General features: G+C 36.2%; 6 protein-coding genes and 1 long non-coding RNA gene across 8 annotated transcripts; 3 read left to right on the top strand and 4 right to left on the bottom strand.

The window, feature by feature from the left end:
- Window positions 1–148: 148 nt before the first annotated feature.
- Window positions 149–9278, top strand: LOC114543694 (RNA polymerase II-associated protein 1-like). The gene is given in 30 exon segments (XM_028562574.1): window positions 149–350; window positions 731–813; window positions 898–949; window positions 1037–1077; window positions 1211–1318; window positions 1417–1549; window positions 1639–1818; window positions 1932–2233; window positions 2369–2572; window positions 2937–3104; window positions 3236–3373; window positions 3613–3921; window positions 4280–4437; window positions 4555–4882; window positions 5040–5136; window positions 5194–5305; window positions 5527–5743; window positions 5860–5928; window positions 6027–6104; window positions 6228–6373; window positions 6465–6677; window positions 6803–6928; window positions 7007–7173; window positions 7245–7377; window positions 7510–7675; window positions 7866–7946; window positions 7949–7959; window positions 8053–8125; window positions 8230–8292; window positions 8516–9278. Coding segments are annotated over 30 exon segments (4314 nt in total). The 3' UTR covers window positions 8672–9278.
- A 2141-nt stretch (window positions 9279–11419) lies between these two features.
- Window positions 11420–12372, bottom strand: LOC114543703 (PH domain-containing protein DDB_G0274775-like). Its single transcript, XM_028562579.1, has 2 exons — window positions 12120–12372; window positions 11420–11768 (listed from the first exon to the last, which is right to left on the bottom strand). The coding sequence occupies exons 1-2, from the start codon at window positions 12327–12329 to the stop codon at window positions 11547–11549; spliced, it is 432 nt and encodes a 143-aa protein (XP_028418380.1). The 5' UTR covers window positions 12330–12372; the 3' UTR covers window positions 11420–11546.
- Window positions 12373–12475: 103 nt separating this feature from the next.
- LOC114543693 (fasciculation and elongation protein zeta-2-like) lies at window positions 12476–14520 on the top strand. The gene is made up of 8 exons (XM_028562573.1): window positions 12476–12753; window positions 12866–12974; window positions 13351–13433; window positions 13478–13665; window positions 13756–14009; window positions 14204–14276; window positions 14368–14433; window positions 14507–14520. The coding sequence occupies exons 1-8, from the start codon at window positions 12476–12478 to the stop codon at window positions 14518–14520; spliced, it is 1065 nt and encodes a 354-aa protein (XP_028418374.1).
- Window positions 14521–14820: 300 nt separating this feature from the next.
- LOC114543704 (ATP-dependent RNA helicase DBP2-like) lies at window positions 14821–15619 on the bottom strand. The gene is made up of 4 exons (XM_028562580.1): window positions 15520–15619; window positions 15357–15449; window positions 15068–15226; window positions 14821–14984 (listed from the first exon to the last, which is right to left on the bottom strand). The coding sequence occupies exons 1-4, from the start codon at window positions 15529–15531 to the stop codon at window positions 14844–14846; spliced, it is 405 nt and encodes a 134-aa protein (XP_028418381.1). The 5' UTR covers window positions 15532–15619; the 3' UTR covers window positions 14821–14843.
- A 13-nt stretch (window positions 15620–15632) lies between these two features.
- On the bottom strand, window positions 15633–15961 carry LOC114543702. Its single transcript, XR_003690164.1, has 3 exons — window positions 15929–15961; window positions 15750–15837; window positions 15633–15672 (listed from the first exon to the last, which is right to left on the bottom strand). It is a non-coding gene; the product is annotated as an uncharacterized LOC114543702 (long non-coding RNA).
- A 199-nt stretch (window positions 15962–16160) lies between these two features.
- On the bottom strand, window positions 16161–17806 carry LOC114543692 (DEAD-box ATP-dependent RNA helicase 39-like). The gene is made up of 7 exons (XM_028562572.1): window positions 17759–17806; window positions 17290–17424; window positions 17097–17210; window positions 16737–16958; window positions 16558–16626; window positions 16395–16476; window positions 16161–16279 (listed from the first exon to the last, which is right to left on the bottom strand). The coding sequence occupies exons 1-7, from the start codon at window positions 17804–17806 to the stop codon at window positions 16161–16163; spliced, it is 789 nt and encodes a 262-aa protein (XP_028418373.1).
- A 171-nt stretch (window positions 17807–17977) lies between these two features.
- Window positions 17978–21560, top strand: LOC114543701 (protein cornichon homolog 1-like). Of its 2 annotated transcripts, XR_003690163.1 has the most exons (6): window positions 17978–18097; window positions 18206–18274; window positions 18457–18569; window positions 19157–19300; window positions 19399–19547; window positions 21540–21560. XR_003690163.1 is itself a non-coding variant. In XM_028562578.1 (5 exons), exons 1-5 carry the CDS (start codon window positions 18020–18022, stop codon window positions 19421–19423), a joined length of 429 nt encoding a protein of 142 aa, XP_028418379.1. In that variant the 5' UTR covers window positions 17978–18019; the 3' UTR covers window positions 19424–19695. The 2 variants fall into 2 exon arrangements, 1 of the variants encoding a protein (XP_028418379.1); XM_028562578.1 differs by lacking the exon at window positions 21540–21560 and having other exon boundaries at window positions 19399–19695.
- The last annotated feature ends 920 nt before the right edge of the window (window positions 21561–22480 follow it).

The following is a 22480-nucleotide window of genomic DNA, read 5'->3' as shown; positions in this document are numbered from 1 at the left end:
CAACATGAAGTATCCAACGCTAATCCAAATCGAATTTATTTTGGGTGACAAATAATACAGAAGAATTCTATTAAATTGTTGTTTTTGGATGATTATCTTCAGAATGGGATGAAAAAAACGTTTGAGTTTCCTGCTTCATATATATATGATGTATTCTCGTCCAGGTAGAGGTGAAAACGAAGAGGATTTGTTGAAAATACAAAAGGAGTTTTTGTCTCGAGGAAGGAATCCAGCTGCTGGTGTTGGACACTCGACTGGTAGCAGATCAGCAGAATTATCAGAGCTGAGAGAGGAAGACGACAGTACATGTGAAAAAAGACCACATGAACGCGATGTTGTACAGCTGCAAGGTACATTTTTGGTTGTTTCAGATCTTGGTGACATTTATCCTTGGATCTTGTAAAAGTGAATGATCTAGCTATTCAAGTCAAAGTGGGCAGTTCCATAGCTGCATGATTTTGTTAATTCTCAAACTGCTTCCCATGTATGAGCTTACTGAGGTATAAGAAATGGACTTTCAATTAGATTTAAGATTATTATCCAGTTGCTCATTATTAAGAAACAGCAAACTTTTACCTTTGTCATCCCCAGAAAATCAATCATCCCAACCCGTAAAACATTAACCCATCAGTCCTTATTCTCTCCTAGGAAGCCTTCTTGACTCCATCAAGAGCTGCTTTGAGTTTCTCTTCAGCTTTCTCTAACTTTGCAAACATTCTTAACTGTGTAGGCACAGAAAATGTTGAAGTGTTTCCAAACATTCCCAGGAAGAAATCCAAGTTTAAAGATAGACATGCCACGCTGCAATCCAAAGTTAGTTATGCTCATTGTGATCTGATTTGTAAATGAAATCCTTAGTAATAAAATGTTCTATATACTTGTTATATAACCCAACAGCAAAATGACAGATCTAGGGATACTAATCTTGATGGGGCAGATCTCTTAGAAAGTAAGTATATTAAAATGTACATAGACTATAGAATGTACAATTGAATATTACAAATACACTGTTTATTTTTATATTTCTGACTTTTAGGTCATGACAAGCATGTTACAGTTTTGCTTTCTAAAGTCATGGTAAGAGGAAATATTCTGTGGTAATCAATAAGAGATGCTAATTTTGCAATGAGTAGTTTGATGTTATACGTTTATAGAATCCAGTTTAAGAAAGTGGTTTTTTAAGATTCAATTGTCTGTTTCTTTTCTATAGGAAAGAGAAACTGAATCCTGTCCTATTGTGATGCCAAGTATCACTCCCAAAGGGTTCCCAACAGTTCTACACAGAGATACAGTAGAATTGTCTACCATGGAGGAACAGGTGGGAATTGTTTAGGAATAACTTTTTACAATTTCATAATTTTTTTCTTGTAAGATATTAAATACCATCATGCACAATTGGTAATTAAATTTCTATAGAGTGGTTCCAGGAAGAGTTTGTTTGCAAAACAGTTTGCAAAATCTGAAGAAAAAGACTTTGGTATATTACCAAGAATGCGACCTATTATCAGGGGCGAAGATGGTGATATTGATGAAGATATGATAGATGATGGTAATTCATACAAACAGTTTTTGTCCCATGTGTTTTCTCCTCAACTATTCCTTTTAAATTAATCTTGAAAACAAACAATTTTGTCACAGATTCACTCTCCTTTTGTCCAACGCTCATCACTGGTGAAGGACTTAATGATGGCGATGCAAACCAGTCAGCTGCAGCTATGGCTGAAATACACAAAATACATGCAGAGAATGTTGAGAAACTCTCATCTATGTCCGAAAAAGAGATTTTGGAAGAACAAGCTAAACTTCAACAAATGCTTGGTAAGACATTCAAGGAGTGATGAATTTGTAGTTGTTTTTTATATACCCTTGTACTCGCCAAGTTGTGTTGAGTTTTATTTTTTAAATGAGGCTAATCAATCATTATATTCTAGATCCATCTATTCTCAAATTTCTCCAAGAGAGGCGGAAACAACAACAATCTACAAGCACCACGAAAGATAACTCCCTTCTCGGGGAAGATGATGAGGGTATAGATACTATGAATCTTGTTGATGATGGAACAGCAGGTGAAAGCCAGGAGAAGTCTAAGGTTGAGAAAGATGTCGAAGGTCTGGTTGGTATGGCAAATGATATTCTGGGAACCAACATTTCTGAGAAGTGGCTGCATATGGATCAAGTTGAACCAGAAAAGTTGGAATGGATGAAAGATCTGCCAAATGTAAAGAAGTCTGGGGTAGGTTCAGGACCACAAAGTTTCACATCTGTCCAGTGCAATCTTTCCCATAATCTAGAGTGTATTAGGTTAGATAATCAGTTCTTATATATTCCACTTAATTCTTGAATCTTTTATCTTTTCATTTATTTGCAGACAAGTGAACAAGCCAGATTTGACTTTAACGGAAACGTTTTGATTGGTGCTGAAGATATTCCAGAATATGTGGGATTGCATCACCATGGCGATGAACCAGAAAGAGCTGGGTATACGTTGGAGGAATTGTTTTTACTCTCAAGAAGTAACTTTTTGCAACAACGTGTGTTGGCCATCAATACTCTAGCGAGAATCATCAAGAAGGTTCGCCGAAAAAATTGAGTTGATTAAACTGCGTTTACATGAGATGGATAATCTGCCTGCCATAGAAAAGAAAATATAAGTGGTGATGGTTGTAGCTAGTATAAAGTTTTTCAACATCATCAAACATTGTTCCATCATTATAACTTGTTTATCTGGCAAATTCATCTTGCAATAAATCCATGAACTCTTCAACGAGTGAACTTCTCAAGCAGACACACCTGGTTGCGTTATGATAGTTCTATTAATCATGACGGAAAATCCATCACTACTAATACTACACACCAATACTACTACAAAACCTGCTAACAATTTTATCATGCATAAATGGTAACCTCAATTCTTCTTCTTCTTCTTCATGTTAAAGGATCGTTGTGGAACGTATCGTGGTCATTTAGATCAGGATTTGCTACCGTTGTTGCTTCAAGCTGGTCTGCCGTTTCTTCTTCGTTGGTCCTTGGATGATAGCACGGACTCTCAGATTGCTGCTTCCGTCAGTTGCTTTAACGCAATGCTTGTTAGCAAACAAGATGAGGTAACAAGGAATATACAAAAAATGTTCATGGAAATTTGGCACCGCGAGAATGGCAAATGCCACATCGTTTCGTTGTGTTTCATAATAAATAATAAAAAGGGAATCTTAGTTAGTTTTTCTGCATTATTTAGACCGTGGCAGATCTATTGTGCTTTGGTTGGTACCGGGGGAAAGAGTTGCCATGTTTGTGTCCACAGGAGATGAAGGATTCTGAAGGAGGCTCGAACAATCTTCCGGATGTTGATGTTGTCAAACACGACTTGATAAAAGTACGAAGAGATATTTTACCCCCGTCAAACATTCAACTAACAAACTGCGAGAAGTGTCTGTGATCTGCATTTGACAACATGAATGTAGTTTGGTAGAATTTAAGACCTTGCCGCTAATCCTATATAGCTAATCTAAGACTATCTAATGTCTCTGAAACCAATCTGTTGTTTTTTTAACTACATTAATGTTTTCTTTTCCAATTTTTCCTGAATTTGATTTCATTTTGCATATTTTCCAGGGTTTGTTGCAGATGCGATTTCTTCCAAGGCTGCGTTATATCCTGGAGGTGTGTCATCCTGCGTCCCCAGTTGTTCTAGATATCCTCGAGATCCTCACCAGGATTTCTCGACACTCGACCGAAGCTGCTCACTGCGTCGCAAAATGCCCTCGACTACTAGAGACAATACTAGTCCAGTTTGTGCCAAGCTCGTGGAAGGCTAGAGAGAGATCAGTTGCTACGACTGATCTCTATGGCCATCCTTTGGCTGAAGCTTTGAAAGTATTCAGAGTTTTATGTTGTGCTGGAAAACATCTTGCAGATACACTGGTAAGTGTAATGACATGTTTCCTATCTCATTATAACCTGAACAGCTGAGGCATAAAGGCCCTGTTACACGGTACAATTTTTCCTGCAACTTGCAATGCAACTCTTCTTTTGAGAGATGTAAATTTGGGAACCACCAAACTTTTGTCTTTATTACACTCCATGGCGTTTCTTACACTTACATTTTGAAGACTCTTCACTAATTTATATCTCTTAAAAGTAGCATTGCATTGCAAGTTGCAAGAAAAATTGCACCGGGAAACATGGCCTTAAGCTATGATCTATCTATGGGCATAAAGGGTGGATATAATGTTCATGTTCTCACTGACCCAAATGTAACGCTAAATATCGCTCTTTTTAGATTACCAAGTACGGTTTGATAACCAAAATTTTACGATTTATAACAGTACCAGCTGAACAAATGATGTTAGACACAACGGAAGCGCTTCAACTAGCTGCAGAGAGTTTAACTATTTGGAGTATTTGTATATCATATGGTTTGTCCTGTGAGAATTTGAGGTAACTTTAATACGGGTTTTTTCAACGTTTTTCTTGCGTTTTTCCAGCCTGGAATAAGTGCTTCTTCTAAAATATCTATCAATGTTTAGTTTTCAGTCAGTTTTTTCTCGTATCTAGCAACGTTTACCCGCATATTCTAACTCAAGTCCAAGGATTGGCCTCGTTACCAGTCTACGATCAACCTCAAGCGAGCACCTCCTGTGCTTGTGCTCTGGTGGATCTTGTTGAAGCCGTGACGCATGTCGCTGGAAACAAGGCCGAACTGCGGGCGCAGTTGACGACTCGGTTCAGTGCAAAAGATAACCATCCCGGTTGCATGGACGCAAGTCATCTCCCCCCGTCCCCTATTGATTGGAGTCATGTGACTGGATTGCTACCTCTGATTGGACACTGCGTTCGACTTTTCAAAGACCAGTTCGTGTCTATTGAGGAGAGGATTGCTAAGGTATCTTTTGATCATTGCTTAAATGATCAAATATTAGAATTAACAACCACAGCACTTCCTGCAAGAGCAAAAGGCAAGCAATATTCCCCGCCTCAGCGCTCTCCTATAGCCCCATGGTTAACCATGCGACCTCAACACGATGTATTTTGCTTTATAGGAAGAATCATTCCTTTTGATGTCGCGAATTTTCAATCTTTTAGCATCGTTTTATGAAAAACTTTCGACCCAGGTACATAAAGCTGCTTTTGCTTTCTGCGTTTTTTCATTTTGAGGTTTTTTTTCAATAGGATTCTTCTTATTTTTCATTTCAGCCGTTTTTTCGCCAGTGGAATGTTTGGAAGAGATCGAAAGCTTTCTAATGAACGAAATTTGTGTCCCCATTCTAGAGTCTAAAACGTTGTCGATTTTGCTGGTTAGAATGAGGTGAGACGCGAAAGGATTTTACTGAGCAAAGATGAGTGGAATAAAGTTGAGAAGTTCTGTCAAGATGTTTTTCATTTGATTGTTTTTTGACCGCGGCAATATTCGGTTATATTTTTGCTTCAGAGTGTTTTAATTTTCTATCTTCTATTGCAACACAGAGTAATAGGAAAATAAGGAAATTTCCTTTGCAGGATCTTAAGATTATGTATCACTTCTTTCAGAGATTACACTTCGTATTTCACGAGGGAAACATCAGCCGCTGATCCGTCACGTATTCCCAATCTTCCTGATTACGGTCGCTGTGCAGGACAGAGTAGTTGCTCAAACCAACCAGATATTCCACGTTGTCTTCACAGAGGAACGCCATTTCCTTTTTTGCTCTCCTTCGCCAGGCTAGCCATGGTCATTACGTCATGTCATAAAGGTCTTGCGAATAAGGTCAGTCGCAAAGGAGTCGGTGGATCGCGGGCTCTGGGCATGCTCCTGCTATTCAATTTTTCTCAATGCTCCTTGATTGGTTATTTTGTAAAAAATTCGTCATTTTTCAATTCTAGTTTTTACCGTTCGTAACGTGTGATACTATCGTCGAATATTTAAAATTAAACTCGACTCCTGGACAAAATGTAAGTGTAGAAAGGTAGTGAATTCAAATATTCTGCCTTGTATAATGCGTCCAGAAATAGTAAGCATTTTCAATCATCACCTTTTCTGTATTTTGTAGAATGGGGAGACTGGGTGTTATTTTATTAAGGTCGAACAGCATTTCCAGTATTTTCTTATCAAACTGTTTTACAATATCGTAAGTATTTCAAGGTTCTCTGCCTGTCTGTCAGGCCTTTCTGTGCAAGAGTATATTTCTGTCCTTCCAACTATCGTTATGTTTCAAGCGCCTGCGAATATGTCAATCTTTATTCTACTTTAGCTTCTTCAAAGTGACATCATGGATGGTGAGCTAACAGCATTGTATCACACGACAAGTTTGCTTCTCTTTTCGCGGCTGTTTCCTGGGGATGAATTTTATGCTCACGATCTTATGTCTCTTGTCCTATTCAACGCTGCTCTCTTTCAGTAAGTTTCTCTGACGCGTCCTGGAATCTCCAGGTTTTGGAGGATCAGAACGACGGTTCTCGCGACGGTTGATGTGATTTCTTTCTTTCAGCGAGAGCAAAGATGAATGCGCAACAACAATAGCATCAAACTTATCCGAAATGGGAATCGAGTCATCTGCCGCGATGAAAGATGTTCCTTCAAACAAGCAGAAGTCATTCTCGCGCGGAGAGCTTCTTTCAGAAGCGTACAAAGATTTGCTGTCCATTCGTTCAACGTTCATATCTTCTTTTGCACAAATGAGACACGCGTTAGCAAAATCCAGGTAATTTTGCAGAGATATGAACTGAATTGACATCAATGAACTGAACTAGTTCATTCCTTCAACTCCCGACCTGTTTTCGCGAGAACAACAACCAAATCAGCTGATTTCTCCTTTCATCTATCAAGAGCTCACAGCCTTCATCAGCCTCAGAACATTACGTCATTTCTACTGCCGCTTGTTGATGGTACAATGCTGCCCGCTGATTGGATGTTTCTTCCTTTAGTCGATCTTCATAATACCGCTGTTAAATCGTAAGTTTGTTGGCTCAGTCCTATTATTAATGTCCATCATGTCGGAAGCAAGCTCATAAACAAACCTTTTATTTGCAGCGAATTGCTGTCCAAACCACAACAGGATCGCCTCACAAGCGCATCAGGTTCTATCGTGAAACGAACATTGCAATGGGTTCTTCTGCTTGAAGAATGGCGACCGGTAGTCTTACATAAAGTAACGACCACGGCAAAAGTAGTGCGGCTCATGTGCACTTTTCTTACAGGTGAAAACTCGTATCTTTTGTGTAAAGATTCTTTCTGTGGGATTCCATTTTGATTTTCTCTCGTTCTTCAGGTAGTGATTTATTTCTGGACAACCTGATTCATAATTACCTCAAATCATTGCTCCATATTTACACTCATTCCTCACAGTTGGCCCCTCTCGATTTCAACTCAGCTATACCAGGAATTACTTCGTTCTACGATCTGTAAGTATAGGCAATGTTAACACTGCAGATGAATGCATGAGAGACTACTAATAACACCTCATGTCCACAATTCAATTTCCTTAAACGTTCAAGCTTAATAAAGTTAGTTGAAAATTGAAATGTTTCTTTCAGATTCATCTCGTTCGTTACCCAGTATGAAGCTGTGTCGTTTGGAGACAAACTCTTCTCCTCTTTTCTAATTTTGCCCTTACAACAACGATACAACAACATGTTTAGAAAAGCTGTTTGGAATGATCATACAGGCGTGTTCAGGTCGTTTGGCTTAACTTTTGACGACGTAAGTTACGATATCAGAAACATGATGATCCAGTCTAGGTACCATGCAGCAACTTCCTAGTAATGGCCTATTCTTACCCAATAGTTGTCCAAAATTTACGAAAGATACCTTCATAAAGATCAATTTATAACAACTTCAGGATAGCATTGATCTTACGTAGCAATGGCATTATATATTTATATATTTGCAGCTAACAATTCCTGTTGAGTATTTTCTATTCCCGTCTGAATCCAGTTTTGAAATCTTAACACTGCAACTACGGGCACTGGCTCAGGCGCTTTACGGTAAGAAAACAGCAACATTTGGCTGTAGTAATTTATCAGACTATGATTTCAATGTTACTGCGCAGTAATAAAGAGTTTCCCCCCGCTTTTTAGCCAAAATTGGTCTTCAATCTTTTATTTAATCGCTGTGCATCATTTATCAAGTTACATTTTCACAAAACCAGAGGTAAACATTTACTCGAATGGTGAATACTTAAATCTCATGAAATTGAACTCCATGGGTATAACAGAGTGTATAGGAAACGAATCAGATTTTGTTTTTTACTACAGAACTTGAATTCATTCAATCAGAAATTGAAGCTTATGAATCAAGTTTTACTCCTACAAAACCAGGTATGAATAGACCTTTTTCATAATGACGTCAAACGCGGAAAGTCTGATGTTTCACGAAGTTTGATTGGCTCAATAGTTTTGTGGAGCCAATTAAATTTCGTGTAACATCAGACTTTCCGCGTTTGACGTCATTATAAGAAAGGTCTATTGTGATATATTTTGCCAGATGAAATTCTTTGTTGAGTTGTCTTTGAGTTTGAACGTTCTCTTGTTTATGTTCAAGGATGTTAGAAATGACGTCATTTTGTATCACAAACCATCGTCAGATCATCCGAAAGGATTTCAAGTCTTCTCTGCCCTTCCTCCGACACGTGAGCTGTTGCTGAGATATAAAAATGAACCCGAGGAAGCTTGGGGAGTCTGGAACCAAACTGCGTAAATTGATAGACTGGGTTTTTGGTTTATGATTAAATTAGATATTGTAAATAGAATCACGCGGTTCGTGTAAATAGTCATCCGTTGTAAAAGGCCTTGGTTCTTCTCCAATCCAGCCTTTGCTCCTTGAACAATGCAGATTAATGTTGTATTTCCTAAAGGCGCTGTTACACTACACCATTTTTCTTCCAACTTACAATGCATTTATAATGATGTTTATTGGTATGCTAAGAAAACGTTAGCAGATCGTAAGACATGTTCGTATTTGTCAACTTTAGATGTCTCAGGAGTAGAACTGCGTTGCAAGTTGCAAGGAAAGTTGCATAGTGTAACAACACCGCCTTGATTAACCATCGCGCACAAGATTATATTGGCAAGAATTGATGGTTGTGTTTTCGAGTCTGATTTCCATCCAGTGCAAAATGTCTTGTATCAGGGTAGTCCAAGGTGTGTTTTAATAGAACGGCAATACGCATGCGTGCGTTAACCACTCGTCAACACCACTTGAGTCAACACAATGTCAGTCAATCGAATTCCAAATAAACAATTAGAACTCCTTAAACTAGTTCCAGTCCTTGTTTTAGTCACGCGAGATAAACGTCAAACCATGAAAATTGGCATTTATACTTCTAAAAGTATTTTGTGAAATAAAAGGTTATGGCTGAAAAAGGTTTGTAGAAATGAATATTTTACGATGACTTTATTATTGTAAAGATGTTTAACTCCACTTTATTATTCACAAACTCTCAAGATTTGAAGAAATGGACGACATTCTTTCACGAGGCTGGGATACCAAGGGGACCAGCAAGCGAGTAAGTCACACAAAGAAATAATGAAACCTAAATCAAACACCTGTAAAACTTCGCTCATTTCGACTTTATTCAGTGTTACACTTAAGATAGTTTGTTGCAAGCTTATTATAGATATTCTAAACCTATTATATATACTTATTATTTATCAGTTTGATCTCGTTGTATATTGCATTGTTTGATCTTGTATATATACAGTTTTATCAATCGCTTTGACTAGTTTGCTGATCAAGTAAATGTATTCTAGGTATGCAACGTTGTTTTGTAACCATCGACTTAAAGATGATTTGCTTGCTGATTTAACCAAGGTGAAGCCCCAAATTATTTTATTAGGTTGAAGCAGGATCAAATATGTGCTCCAATATCTTTCATAGTAGTGTGTAAAAGTGTTTGTACACTAAGAGTATAAGAGGTTATTCACTTCCAAGTTTACAGGCCTTTGCTCAAAATTTCTTCAATTTTCCAGTGGCTTTATCTTTGATTCTTGTTATTCAGGAGATCCTTAATGATATCGGAATTACTGTGATGGGTGATATTATGTCAATTTTAAAGCATGCTAGAGCTGTATATGCAAAGGTAGTTACTATTTCTACAATGTAATGTGGATTTCCACCATATAACAGTTCTTAGAAACAAATATTTCATTGTTTATTTTTCAGCTTGAAAGAGAGAAAACATCAAATCAGTTGGTTGACAGCCCAAAACCTCTTGACAGATTAACAAATGATGATCCTCCAATAAAGACAACAACTCTTATAAAAAAGAAAAGTTGTTGCCAAGCCTTCACTCAAGCCCAAATCAGGTGAGAATTCAGCCTCTTCAGCCTTTGAGTGGAGATCATAGATTTGAATAGGGGACATAGATTTGAAGTATACAATTATGAATTTGTTTCTTTTTCAGATCTTATAGAAAAAGAAGCTCCAACATCAACAACAATCCAAAAACAAATTCCAACAACACAGCCTAAAATCACTGTTACTGTTGGTGATCCACCAGTTGCAGCTAAAAAGAAACCTGCGAAAACTAGAATGACATTGTCAGAGAGGTTTGCCAGCGAACAAGTCCCACAACCAAAAGTTCCCCAGGTGTCACTGGGGAGAAGTGATTTGGCTGAAACTGTTGCAGTTAAAAAAGTTCTTGCAAAATCTAAGCCAGCCACGGAAAGATTGCCACCCAATAATAAAGGTATTCCTTAGACTGTGTTTTTGAAATTTATTATATATAGTCGGCCATTTCTTTCAAGGTATATTTGTTCAATTTCACACTTTGTAACACATGTCTGGTTTGTTTCACAGGGGCTATAAACATGACTTCAGTTAAACGAAAGTCTGCATTCGAACGACTTGGAGAAGATGAAGCAAGCAGTCTGTCAAGACACATGGAAGATTTATCACCTAAAATTAAAATCACAAACTTGCGAAACCACGAGTTAAATCACCACCTAGTAAAGTGATCTCTTTGGTCAAGGTTAGTTAAAACTTGCTTTTTATGTCTGACGAAAAACAAACATTTTAACAATCAATGTAATCATTCCAGAATAATGAAAGCTCAGTTTTCAAACGCCTTGGTGAAACAGACCAACCGCCAAATTTGGCTTCAACAATGCGTACAGATGCTCTTACTATACATGCAATCAGAGGAGCTGGTTCACGCATTGTCTCAGATGATCCAGAAAAACCTGCGAAATCCCAGAGTGTATTACGGCCATTGAAACCCATCCGAGCTGTTCAGCCAGTCAAGCCAGTGTCATCAGTGAAGGCCCGCATATCAGACAATACGACAAAGGAATCTAGCAGAAAGTCTGTGTTCTCAAGACTGGGTAGCTAAACCTGACTGACAAGATTTTAAAATGGTTGAATCGGTCAAACCGTTTTTAGAGGAGGTTTAAGTTATAGTCTCTTGATAGATGTCTACAATGTTTAAACAGCAACAAATTGAATCATTCCTGTTAACTAAGCAGCAAACTGAAAGTAACCAGAAATATATTATTTTTTATTCACATTCTATTTGACACAGATCTTTATATTACATAATAAACACCGTCTTCATCATCATTGCTTTAACAACTCTTCATTGAATGACACAAGCTTCCGAGCCTGGTGTGTTCTTTTGTCCTAAACTTCTTGCAAGATACAATACTTGCATCCATTCTTGTAGCTCTGATTCCGTTTCGGCACAAAGGAAATACTTTCTCTGTGTGTCTTTTGGCTTCAGACAGAATGTGAAGTTTTTTGATTTTATTTCACATGTTGCAATTTCACATGAATCTAGTACAAAGGATTTAGATGTATCCTATAAAATTTAAGAGAATATCTCATGGACAATTTTGTGAAAATGTCTTGGGCAGGCAGTCATGTTTAAAATTTATGTTTGCAAGAAGAAGGGCACAATTCGTTGACCCACAAAACCCACATGTTTATAAAACAGTTAAATATTAATAGACCCATTTTTACCCTGTGTTCAATTCTGTTCAAATCATGAAATGCATAGTTTCAAGTTTAGAATTCACAAACTGGTATGGATATTCAAAGTTTTTCATGTTTTTTTATGCACTTATAACGCTAAACATGCAAGATATCGATCAAAACTATCAACTTAGTAATGTAAACAAACAATTGGCTTCGGTTCAAAAACACTGCTTACATCAGGAGAGTCGCCATAATATAAAGTTCTTTCTTTTAGTGAAAACCATTTCTTTTCCCATTGCTTCGAATGCTTCGTTCTTTTCAACAACCATCCCGATTTTTCCGTTGCCTCAGCGCCAGTTTCGCCTGTATTAGGGCTTGATGAAACATTATCTACTTCGCATTCCTTGTCTGCCGCCATATTGAAACATGTTATTCTAACACTCATATGACATTGAAATTCCTCAAAAGCAGGAATTCAATGACTAAGAAAGAAAATAATCAACGATGTGAGAGAAGGAATTCTTGGGAAAACTAAGGAAGTTTGAAAGGTTTTCGCATCCTTGCGAGGAATCGTCATCTACGTTTAGCTCCATGGCGGACGAGACGGATCAGACGGACGAATGGCTTGATTTTTCTTCGTCTTGTTTTGAAAACCAGGAAACGCTTTTCGAGGCGAAGGATGAGGAAACACAAGATCCTGAAGAAGACCTAAAGCATGAAATAAACGGCTTTAGCAAGCTTGAAGATATCCATGAACTATTGAAGCAATCACTACCAGACACCTCCGTCACAACACATGTGCGTCAGAAAACAAGTTCTTCCCAATGCACTTCAGATATTTCGGCTCTAAACGAGTCATGTAAACATTGGTAGGTAATATATTGCTTTATGACAACGCGTACTTTACAGAAATATATCAAAAGCTTGGATTGCTGACGCTAATTTATCTGATTAAATTGTTATGTCTATTTTATTTGACAGGATTTGGGTCGAGTTAATTTCCAAATTAAACGCAGTTCGCCAGCCAAAATGGATGGGTTCCTGTTTAGAGGAGTGCTTTTGTCGTTCTCTACAGGTCTCGAAAGATTTAGTAAGTAATGCTTTGAAAGCACGACTCTATGGATTTGTTTGAAATATTTGAATGAACATGTAGTATAGTATAATTTGAGCTTAATTGTCAATCATTCAATTCCGGATATAAAACGGGGCATTTTATACAATATAAGTATTAACAGATAAAGTTACAGTATTGGATGAGGCAGGACAACAAATAAAATAACTGTAAATTGATGTATCCTGGTTAAAAACATGCAGTTTCAACTTGAGAATCTTCTGCCATAGATTTTGCATGTAATCTCTCATGTTCAATGGGATGTTGCATAAGTGCCATCTGTTTTGACTTTCCCATTATCTGATGCACCATAGGGCACAAATTTTAGTAACAGAATTTGATTTCTCTTTTCTAGAATGAAAAAGAACAGCCACAAATAGAATCTGATCATTCTTGCAAAGACTTCTTTAATTTCCACAAGATTTATCAACTAATAAGGTACCTTATAGAACGAATGATTCTGATATTGAACTAATAAATAGAGATGACAGTATACAGTCCGTTGAACTCACTGACACTGTGAAGGAAGAGTTGACAAAATCGTTAGATGATAATTTTGAGGATATTGATGCCGAGTTAGAATGGTCAGATAACGATGTGAAGGACAATACCTCGTTAAGCAATGCATCTTTGTCATCCTCGGGAATAAATGAGAACGAGGCGACTGCAGGTATTATTGTTTATTTTGACCATGCTGAGGTAATTTGCTTCTCATAATAGATAGTGAACAGTTAAACTGAGCAATTCTATTTTGATGTAGAGCTGGTTTGCCTTCCATATAAAGAGGTTCTCCATCTCCGGGATGAACTGAGAGACTACACAAAACAATATTCGGATATTCTTGTAGTGGAACTGGAGAACCGGGATGCCTACATAAGAGAAAAAGAACTAAAAAATGACTTTATATCAAGCTTTTTATCAGTTCAAGAAAAACTAAGAGAAGTTAATTCAACAACGAGCAAAAAGAAGTTTTCTTTACAATCTAGCAAGCAAAACAACCCCCCAAATAGCCAGGTTTGTATTGATTTATGAACTTATATTCTAGTAACTCAATTTGCTTTGCCATTAAGAGATGGAAGCCAACCCACCAGGGTAATACCCATCAGCAAAAGCTGTTATCAATGGGCACCCTATTCCATTTCAAATATTCTATTGATTAGTTTATCCTTCCCAAGAACAAATAAAATATGATTTTACCTTTTATATAGAGCTTAACAACAATACCATATGAAATTAAGAATGGTGGTCCAAGTATTGATATTTTGGAGAAACTCATTGAAAGTAGGTTTTCAGCAATAGGTAAAAAATTACAATAATTGATATATTTCATCATGGGAAATTGTGATAAAATATCTTGTTTATTTTTCTGTAGTTATGGAGGCAATGAAGACAAATAGTCCTAATGTCCCAACACTTCTAACAAATTATATTCTCAATGGTATGTTTTACTTTGCCTCTGAGTGCATTGCATATTTATATAGGTTATACTAACACCCTCTATGTTCCTTTAGTATTGTGCAAATAATGAACAATGGTGTCTCCATAAAACTTGGTACAAGTTTTTGCCTGGAGCAAATTGCTGGAAAACATGCTGTGTGTGTGGCCAGTCTGATTGAATTTTAGGCTGCGACTATATGTGCTGGCCATACTGACCTTTTTTAAATGAATTGAGAAATAATAAATTAATTGGACAGAATGATTTGTATTTAGTGGAATTAGGATGAATTATGGCAGGTTTAGGTAAAATTATAGAGTTTGTACAAAGGAGATTTTGTAAAGCATAGTAATATATACTTATCCTTGTAAATAATTTTGTATTTTTTATAACTATAGCAAAATAAATCTATTTTATTGTATATTATTTCGCTGTTTTTTATGATGTTGATTGCGGTCATTTATTGGATTTCTGTGTTTGCTCCTGTTATTCTGATTGCTTTTCATCTGCCAGAGACTAGCATCTTCCAAAGGTGATTTATGTTGCATTGCTTTCTATAAAATAAACATCCATGTTTAACAGTGAAAATTATTGTCAGTGCCCTTCATTTTTATAGACAAGTGTTCCTGTCAAGTACCTTGATCTGTTCCATGATGATAATTTCTCGATTGTGGCTTAGAAAACTGGTCACCCTTGGTGAGGCGTTCGACTTCATCCCAAGCCTTCCTGTCCGCCCAAGACGATGCACATAATCCACTACACTCACAGGAAAGTCAAAGTTGATCACATGATTAACCTAAAGATGAGATGATGGTATTGTAAATATACAATTACAGGGAAAATTTATGAGATACTTTGGAACTCTTCAAGGAGTAAACCAAAAAAACTGTCGATACACCTTTCTACAATCGCCAACTTTCACCTACATTAGTGGTATCCAGTCCTCTCGAAGCAACATTAGTACACACAAGAATAGGTGTTTCTGTTGTTTTAAAATTTTCAAGATGCAACCTTCGTTCCTAAAAAATACCATTTCATCCATTTCATTTGGAGCCAAAGATTTTTTTAACATGCTCAAAAGATTTTAACCTTTTTAGTCATGTTTCCATTCAGTCGTATTTGTGGTACTCCCCGTTCCTCAAGAAAATACGATGTCCAATCACAGCTTTTTGTTGTGTTGCAAAAAACCATAATTTTTTCTCTTTTGTGTCAAATCCTGTGAGACTATCTGTAGTAGCAACTCTGTAATAATGAGTTGCAATGTTGGATTTTATTTGAATTTCCAGGTTTCATGTTCTGTTATAATTAAAATCTCTTACCGCTCTTTTTGTGCTGGGAAATTTTTACAAACTTCTGGGAAATGTGCGGTAAAATCTGATGCATGCCAGAGTTGCAGATGGAGAGGTTCTGAAATAGAAAAAATCATAATGTGCTATTCAGGATTTGCGAATGATCTGCAGACTTGTTTCATTTTGTTTGTATTTCATCTCACACATACTGGAATGATTTGACTCAGTGTTCTAAGTATCTCGCGGTACTGTTGTCGTAACAAACACTGTCTGTAGAAGCTGTTCACTTTCCTTCCAGGAGTTCACCTGAAAATTTCAATTGAGATAAAGTAAGTTATAGTCAAACTTCATTGATCCAAAAGATTTGAAACTCATTATGGAATCAGAACTACAACAGTGCATTTTTTAAAAGCATTTTTCAAAGAAGAGTTGTCATTGTAGTTAGCAACATACTCCTGCATATTTTAAAATTTCCAACGCCATGGATGCAAAACTTGGATCAAACATTGTGTCTGCTTCATCAAACACCAGATGGGATAAATCAGACAAAAGAATGTCACCTAAATAGAAATTATTCAAGGTAACTTAACTAAGGTTGAGTGTTGCTAGTGTTTTGTCTCTGGCCACCTGGATCATGTTTATTATTATTAAATGTATAAACACTGGTTGGTGTACCTTTTTGTAAATATTGAAGAAGTACATGTGGTGTGGCCACCACAATATCAACTGCCTCTGATAATCCTTCATGTATCCATTTCTTAAACAAAAAGAGCTTTTGTACAGACAAGTTTTAATGCTGCTCCAAAGTTGCATTTTTTCAGTGGTGTAAAATATTCACCTTTTTTCTTCCACTGATCAAACCAAGGGATCGCAACTTCGTGAAATGGCTGAGATACTTAACATCTCTCTGAAACAAATGGAAAAAGTGCAGTAAGTGTTAGTACAGTTAGACAGATCAATTGACACATTCGTGTTTGTAGCCACCAGACAAACACTTGAACTATATTTGAATCATACCAAAATCTGCATAGAAAGTTCTCGGAATGGTACCACAACACAAGTGCGTGGTCTGCTTGGCCTTGACACAACACCTTCTATATCTTCCTCGTTTTTCAATAGATGGATGATTGGCAAAAGATAGGCAAGCGTTTTTCCAGATCCTTGTAAAAGTAAAGCACTTGAATTTGTATTCAGGATTTCTAAAACGTCTCTGCAAAGTAGAAAACAAGTGAATCCTACCTGTATGAGATGTACAGAGAATGTTGTGACCATGCAGGATTGCTGGAATGCTTTGGACCTGATTTTTGTGTGTAATATATGAGATTAAACTGCATTGAGATGAACCGGATTGTTTCAAATGTACTAAAGGTATATTACCTGGATTGGTGTTGGATGCTCAACGTTCAGGGTTTTTATAGCATCACATAAATCTTGTTGCAAACCAAGATTGCCAAAATCTGATACATTATTGATACCATGAAGTGCAGGGTGCTAAAGAAACATGATTGTTTTCTGTATGTATGCATGCTGTCATTAATGCAATGGACCTAAACAACATAAAACCACTCACATCCTTTGAAAATGCTTTTAAAAATGTTTCCATTGGTCCTTTATTAATGCTCTCAGTTTTGACTGGAACATCTCGTGCGGATCTTCTCTTATGGGAAACTCTTACTTGAGAATGTGCTGTTGCTAACCATCTGGACTGTTTCAAAGTGAAATGTCGTGAGAATAAACATTTTTTTGAAATGCCATCTATCCACTGATTAATTATTGTTATTGGAATTATGGAATTATGAAAGATGGGAAACAAGTTTCTGCAGACTGTAATCAGTCTATTGAAGTAAACCCACAAACCCTCAGGCCTCATGTGTGGAAATAATATTTAGCAGAAATAATAATTAACGGAAAGGTCTGTAATTAACATGAAATGCGCGATAGGGCATAGGCCCATAGAAGTAAAGCCGTATGTTTTTTCCAAAGATAATTTTATAATGGTCATAGAAAGCTACAAAGAAAATCACAGTTGTGTTATCTACCTTTACGTAAGAATCAGAAATTTTGCGAATTAGTTTTGTCGAACGCATACTAGCGCATTTCTTCTTTCCTAGTCTCCTTATTTTAGTTATTTATTCTTTCAATTTTCATCCAGTCCACTCGTTTCTTCTATTTAGTCCAGAGATTTAGTCTCGTGAGGATAAATTCCATTGCTCAAAATAACTTTACGAGGATTTCCGACAAAAAGTGTCGCAGTTTGCGGCGTGTTGCAATTTTTGAATTCAAAATACTAGTTGGATACAATGGCTGCTTTCGAGGTGTCAACTTTTATTTTAGCCGTCCTTATAAGTGTTGCTTTGATATTCTTCGCTGTGTGGAATGTAAGTTTTTTCTTCTCGTTTTTTTGGTGAAATATCGAAGTTCGAACTTGTTCGGTATTTCTTGGTACTTAATTCACATTTGCTGATATGCACTTTCTAATTTTCTAGATTATTTCATTTGATGATTTGAAAACGGATTATAAAAATCCTGTCGACCTTTGCAACAGTTTAAATCCTGTAAGCGTGATTTGTATTTCATACAGTCGCTGGCAGGCTTTAGCTAAAGCTAATTATTATTTCTAGTGTACTCGTTAGCATTTTATTAATTGACATTTTAATCTACATGATTCGTCTGTACTTAAAAAGGTTGTTTATCATCATTTAGATCTCTCATCAATCTGACTTTTTCTTCATTTCAGTTAGTACTGCCAGAATATGGCCTCCACTTATTTATATGTCTGTTCTTCCTTGTTGGATTTTTTTGGACATCATTGATTTGGAACATGCCACTAATTGCATATCATGTTCACAGGTCTGATTTATCATTTTGTTACCTTTGGCAAAGAATTATAATATCCTAAACTTCAAAAAAATGCCATTTGTATTACAAGTTCATGCAAACTACAAGAAAAACATACTCCGAAAAAGACTTCTTATGAGCTAGATATGAGCTATAGACTAATATTATATTCTGGTTTGACAATGACTTTGAAATAAGGTCGAAATATCACCTTAAAATCTTCTCTTTTTGTCTATAGCTCATATCTTCAGTTTACAAGATGTCATTTTTCGAAGTATGATTTTTCTTGTACTTTATCAAATTGTCTGCTGGTAATGGTTTTTCATGCAAACTACTTGCTCAAATGAAAAAAGAAACCACACCCGATGGATCACTTCTGTTCTACACGCTTTTCTTACACATCACGCAGGCGGTGGACCGTCTGCCATGCAGGCTACAGGGTATCACAAAAATTTTCAGAGAAATTCTGATACTGTTCGTGACAAACTGGTCGAAAAATTTCTCAGCCATCTAGACCACCTATGATTGTACCTAAAGTCCTAAACATTCTGCAAAGCACTCTCAATTGTCAACCATTGCATTTGTTTTGTATTTTTCAGATATATGAACCGACCAGTTATGAGCAGACCTGGTTTATATGATCCTACTATCATTATGAATGGCAGTGAAATGTCTCGTTGTCAAAAAGAAGGATGGGTCAAACTTGCTTACTATCTTCTTAGCTTTTTCTTTTATCTGTATAGGTGAGTGTTTACAATATGTTTGCCTACGCTTATATACAATTTTGCCTGACATAGTATTTATTAACTCTTAATTCTTTTTATTTCTGCCTTTTTTTAAGGATGATGAGTGCGATTCTCGCGTAGCCAATGTTTTGTTGAACTCTTTTTTTGTGCAAAGGCAAAGAATGACAAAGACAGATTTCCAAGAGTTTTGTACATTTCATCGATCGAACTACAGTCATTTAAAGCACTTTAAACTGAAAATAAGGTTAGACATTTAGTTTACTATAAATACAAAAACAGTTATGACTTATGTAGTAGTGCTGCACTGTTTAGAATCCGTTCAAAACAAAAACGTTCAATCTTTATCTAACTTTTTTGGCACTAATTTTCCCCCATGTTTACCCCCACCATGTTATTTTACAACAATATATGTATTGTTTATGAAATTCGTAACGTTTTATGATTTTATTACAACGGAACTGTGCTAGAACAGGCTTAACAGCTGGACACAATTGTTTTTATTTATTTTTTTCTTGTGGTCCGAACTATTGTCTGAACTCCGAATTCATATTTTAGCGTTTTCTGCAATCTGATTGGCTACACGAGCGGTCCATATTGTCCATATGAGGCAGTACGGACCGCGCGACATTTAAAAGCGCAGAGCCAACGCTAAAATATGAATTCGGACGGCAAGAAAAAGATAAATTTATTATTTACCAGTTAAGTCGGTCCCTATAAGGAAATATTTCCCTCCCTCTCAAAAACGTCCTTCGGCCTCCCCTTACCCTTACCATTTTGGTCAAAATTGACGACTTTTTCAATGTTCGAAAAACCAACTAATATTATCTAAAAGTAAATATTATCTAAAAAAAAATTAAATGAAAGATGTTAGTCTTAGGAAGATATTTTTAGAATTTTAAGACAGTTTTTGAACCATTCAAAAAGTCGTCAAAATTGACCAAAATGGTAAGGGGTAAGCTTTACCATTCTGGTCAAAATTGACGACTTTTTCAATGTTCCTAAAACCAACCAAATATGCTCTAAAATGAAAGATATTAGTCTTACAAAACCATTTTTAGCACTTTAAGACAGTTTTTGAACAGTTTAAAAAGTCATCAAAATTGACCAATATGGTAAGGGTGGTAACCCATACTGCCTTTCTTTGTAAATCGAGTTTGTCAAACTGCTTGCTCTGGAAAAATGTTTGCATCTTGCCTTTAACTCACAATTGAAAATACTCCAAAATTCCAGTCGAAATTATCAATGATAAACACCATACTGCCTAAGGCTTACCCTTTACCATTTGGTCAATTTTGACGACTTTTTCAACGGTTCGAAAAGTGTCTTAAAATGTTAAAAATGGCTTCCTAAGACTAATATCTTTCATTTTAGATCATATTTGGTTGGTTTTTGGAACATTGAAAAAGTCGTCAAAATTGACCAAAATGGTATAAGGGTAAGTCTTACCATTTTGGTCAAAATTGACGACTTTTTAAACGGTTGGAAAAGTGTCTTAAAATGCTAAAAATGGCTTCCTAAGACTAATATCTTTCATTTTAGATCATGTTTGGTTGGTTTTTGGAACATTGAAAAAGTCGTCAAAATTGACCAAAATGGTATAAGGGTAAGTCTTACCATTTTGGTCAAAATTGACGACTTTTTCAATGTTCGAAAAGCCAACCAAATATTATCTAAAATGAAAGGTATTAGTCTTACAAAACCATTTTTAGCACTTTAAAACAGTGTTTGACCAATGTGGTAAGGGGTACGACACTGCCTTTCTTTGTCAATCGAAAATACACCAAAATTCATGTCGCAAAAGCTCCATAACCTATGATGAATAACGTCTGCATCGTTCCAAAGAAGTTCAAACTGCTTGCTCTGGAAAAATATTTGCATCTTGCCTTTAACTCACAATTGAAAATACTCCAAAATTCCAGTCGGAAGTGCTCCATAATCAATGATAAAACACCATACTGCCTAAGGCTTACCCCTTACCATTTTGGTCAATTTTGACGACTTTTTAAACAGTTGGAAAAGTGTCTTAAAATGCTAAAAATGGCTTTGTAAGACCACTATCTTTCATTTTGGAGCATATTTGGTTGGTTTTGGAACATTGAAAAAGTCGTCAATTTTGACCAAAATGGTAAGCCTTACCCCTTACCATTTTGGTCAATTTTGACGACTTTTTCAACTGTTCAAAAACTGTCTTAAAATGCTAAAAATTGCTTCCTAACACTAATATCTTTCGTTTTAGAGCATATTTGGTCGCTTTTTGGAACGTTGAAAAAGTCGTCAATTTTGACCAAAATGGTAAGCCTAACCCCTTACCATTTTGGTCAATTTTGACGACTTTTTCAACTGTTTAAAAATGGTCTTAAAATGCTAAAAATGGCTTCCTAACACTAATATCTTTCACTTTAGAGCATATTTGGTTGATTTTTGAAACATTGAAAAAGTCGTCAATTTTGACCAAATGGTAAGCCTTACCCTTACCTTTTGGTCAATTTTGACGACTTTTTCAACGGTTCGAAAAGTCTCTTAAAAAGCTAAAAATGGCTTCCTAACACTAATATCTTTAATTTTAGAGCATATTTGGTTGCTTTTTGGAACATTGAAAAAGTCGTCAATTTTGACCAAAATGGTAAGCCTACCCCTTACCATTTTGGTCAATTTTGGCGACTTTTTCAATGTTCAAAAACTGTTTTAAAATGCTAAAAATTGCTTCCTAACACACTAATATCTTTTATTTTAGAGCATATTTGGTTGCTTTTGGAACATTGAAAAAGTTGTCAATTTTGACCAAAATGGTAAGCCTAACCCCTTACCATTTTGGTCAATTTTGACGACTTTTTCAATGTTCAAAAATGGTCTTAAAATGCTAAAAATGGCTTCCTAACACACTAATATCTTTCATTTTAGCATATTTGGTTGCTTTTTGGAACCTTGAAAAAGTCGTCAATTTTGACCAAAATGGTAAGCCTACCCCTTACCATTTTGGTCAATTTTGGCGACTTTTTCAATGTTCAAAAACTGTCTTAAAATGCTAAAAATTGCTTCCTAACATAATATCTTTATTTTAGAGCACATTTGGTTGCTTTTTGGAACATTGAAAAAGTCGTCAATTTTGACCAAAATGGTAAGCCTAACCCTTACCATTTTGGTCAATTTTGACGACTTTTTCAACTGTTCAAAAAT

This window comes from Dendronephthya gigantea, unplaced genomic scaffold, assembly GCF_004324835.1.
Source record: "Dendronephthya gigantea isolate DGI-Jeju-01 unplaced genomic scaffold, DenGig_1.0 000527F, whole genome shotgun sequence".
Lineage (NCBI taxonomy): Eukaryota > Metazoa > Cnidaria > Anthozoa > Malacalcyonacea > Nephtheidae > Dendronephthya > Dendronephthya gigantea.
This window is presented reverse-complemented; position numbering and strand designations above follow the sequence as displayed.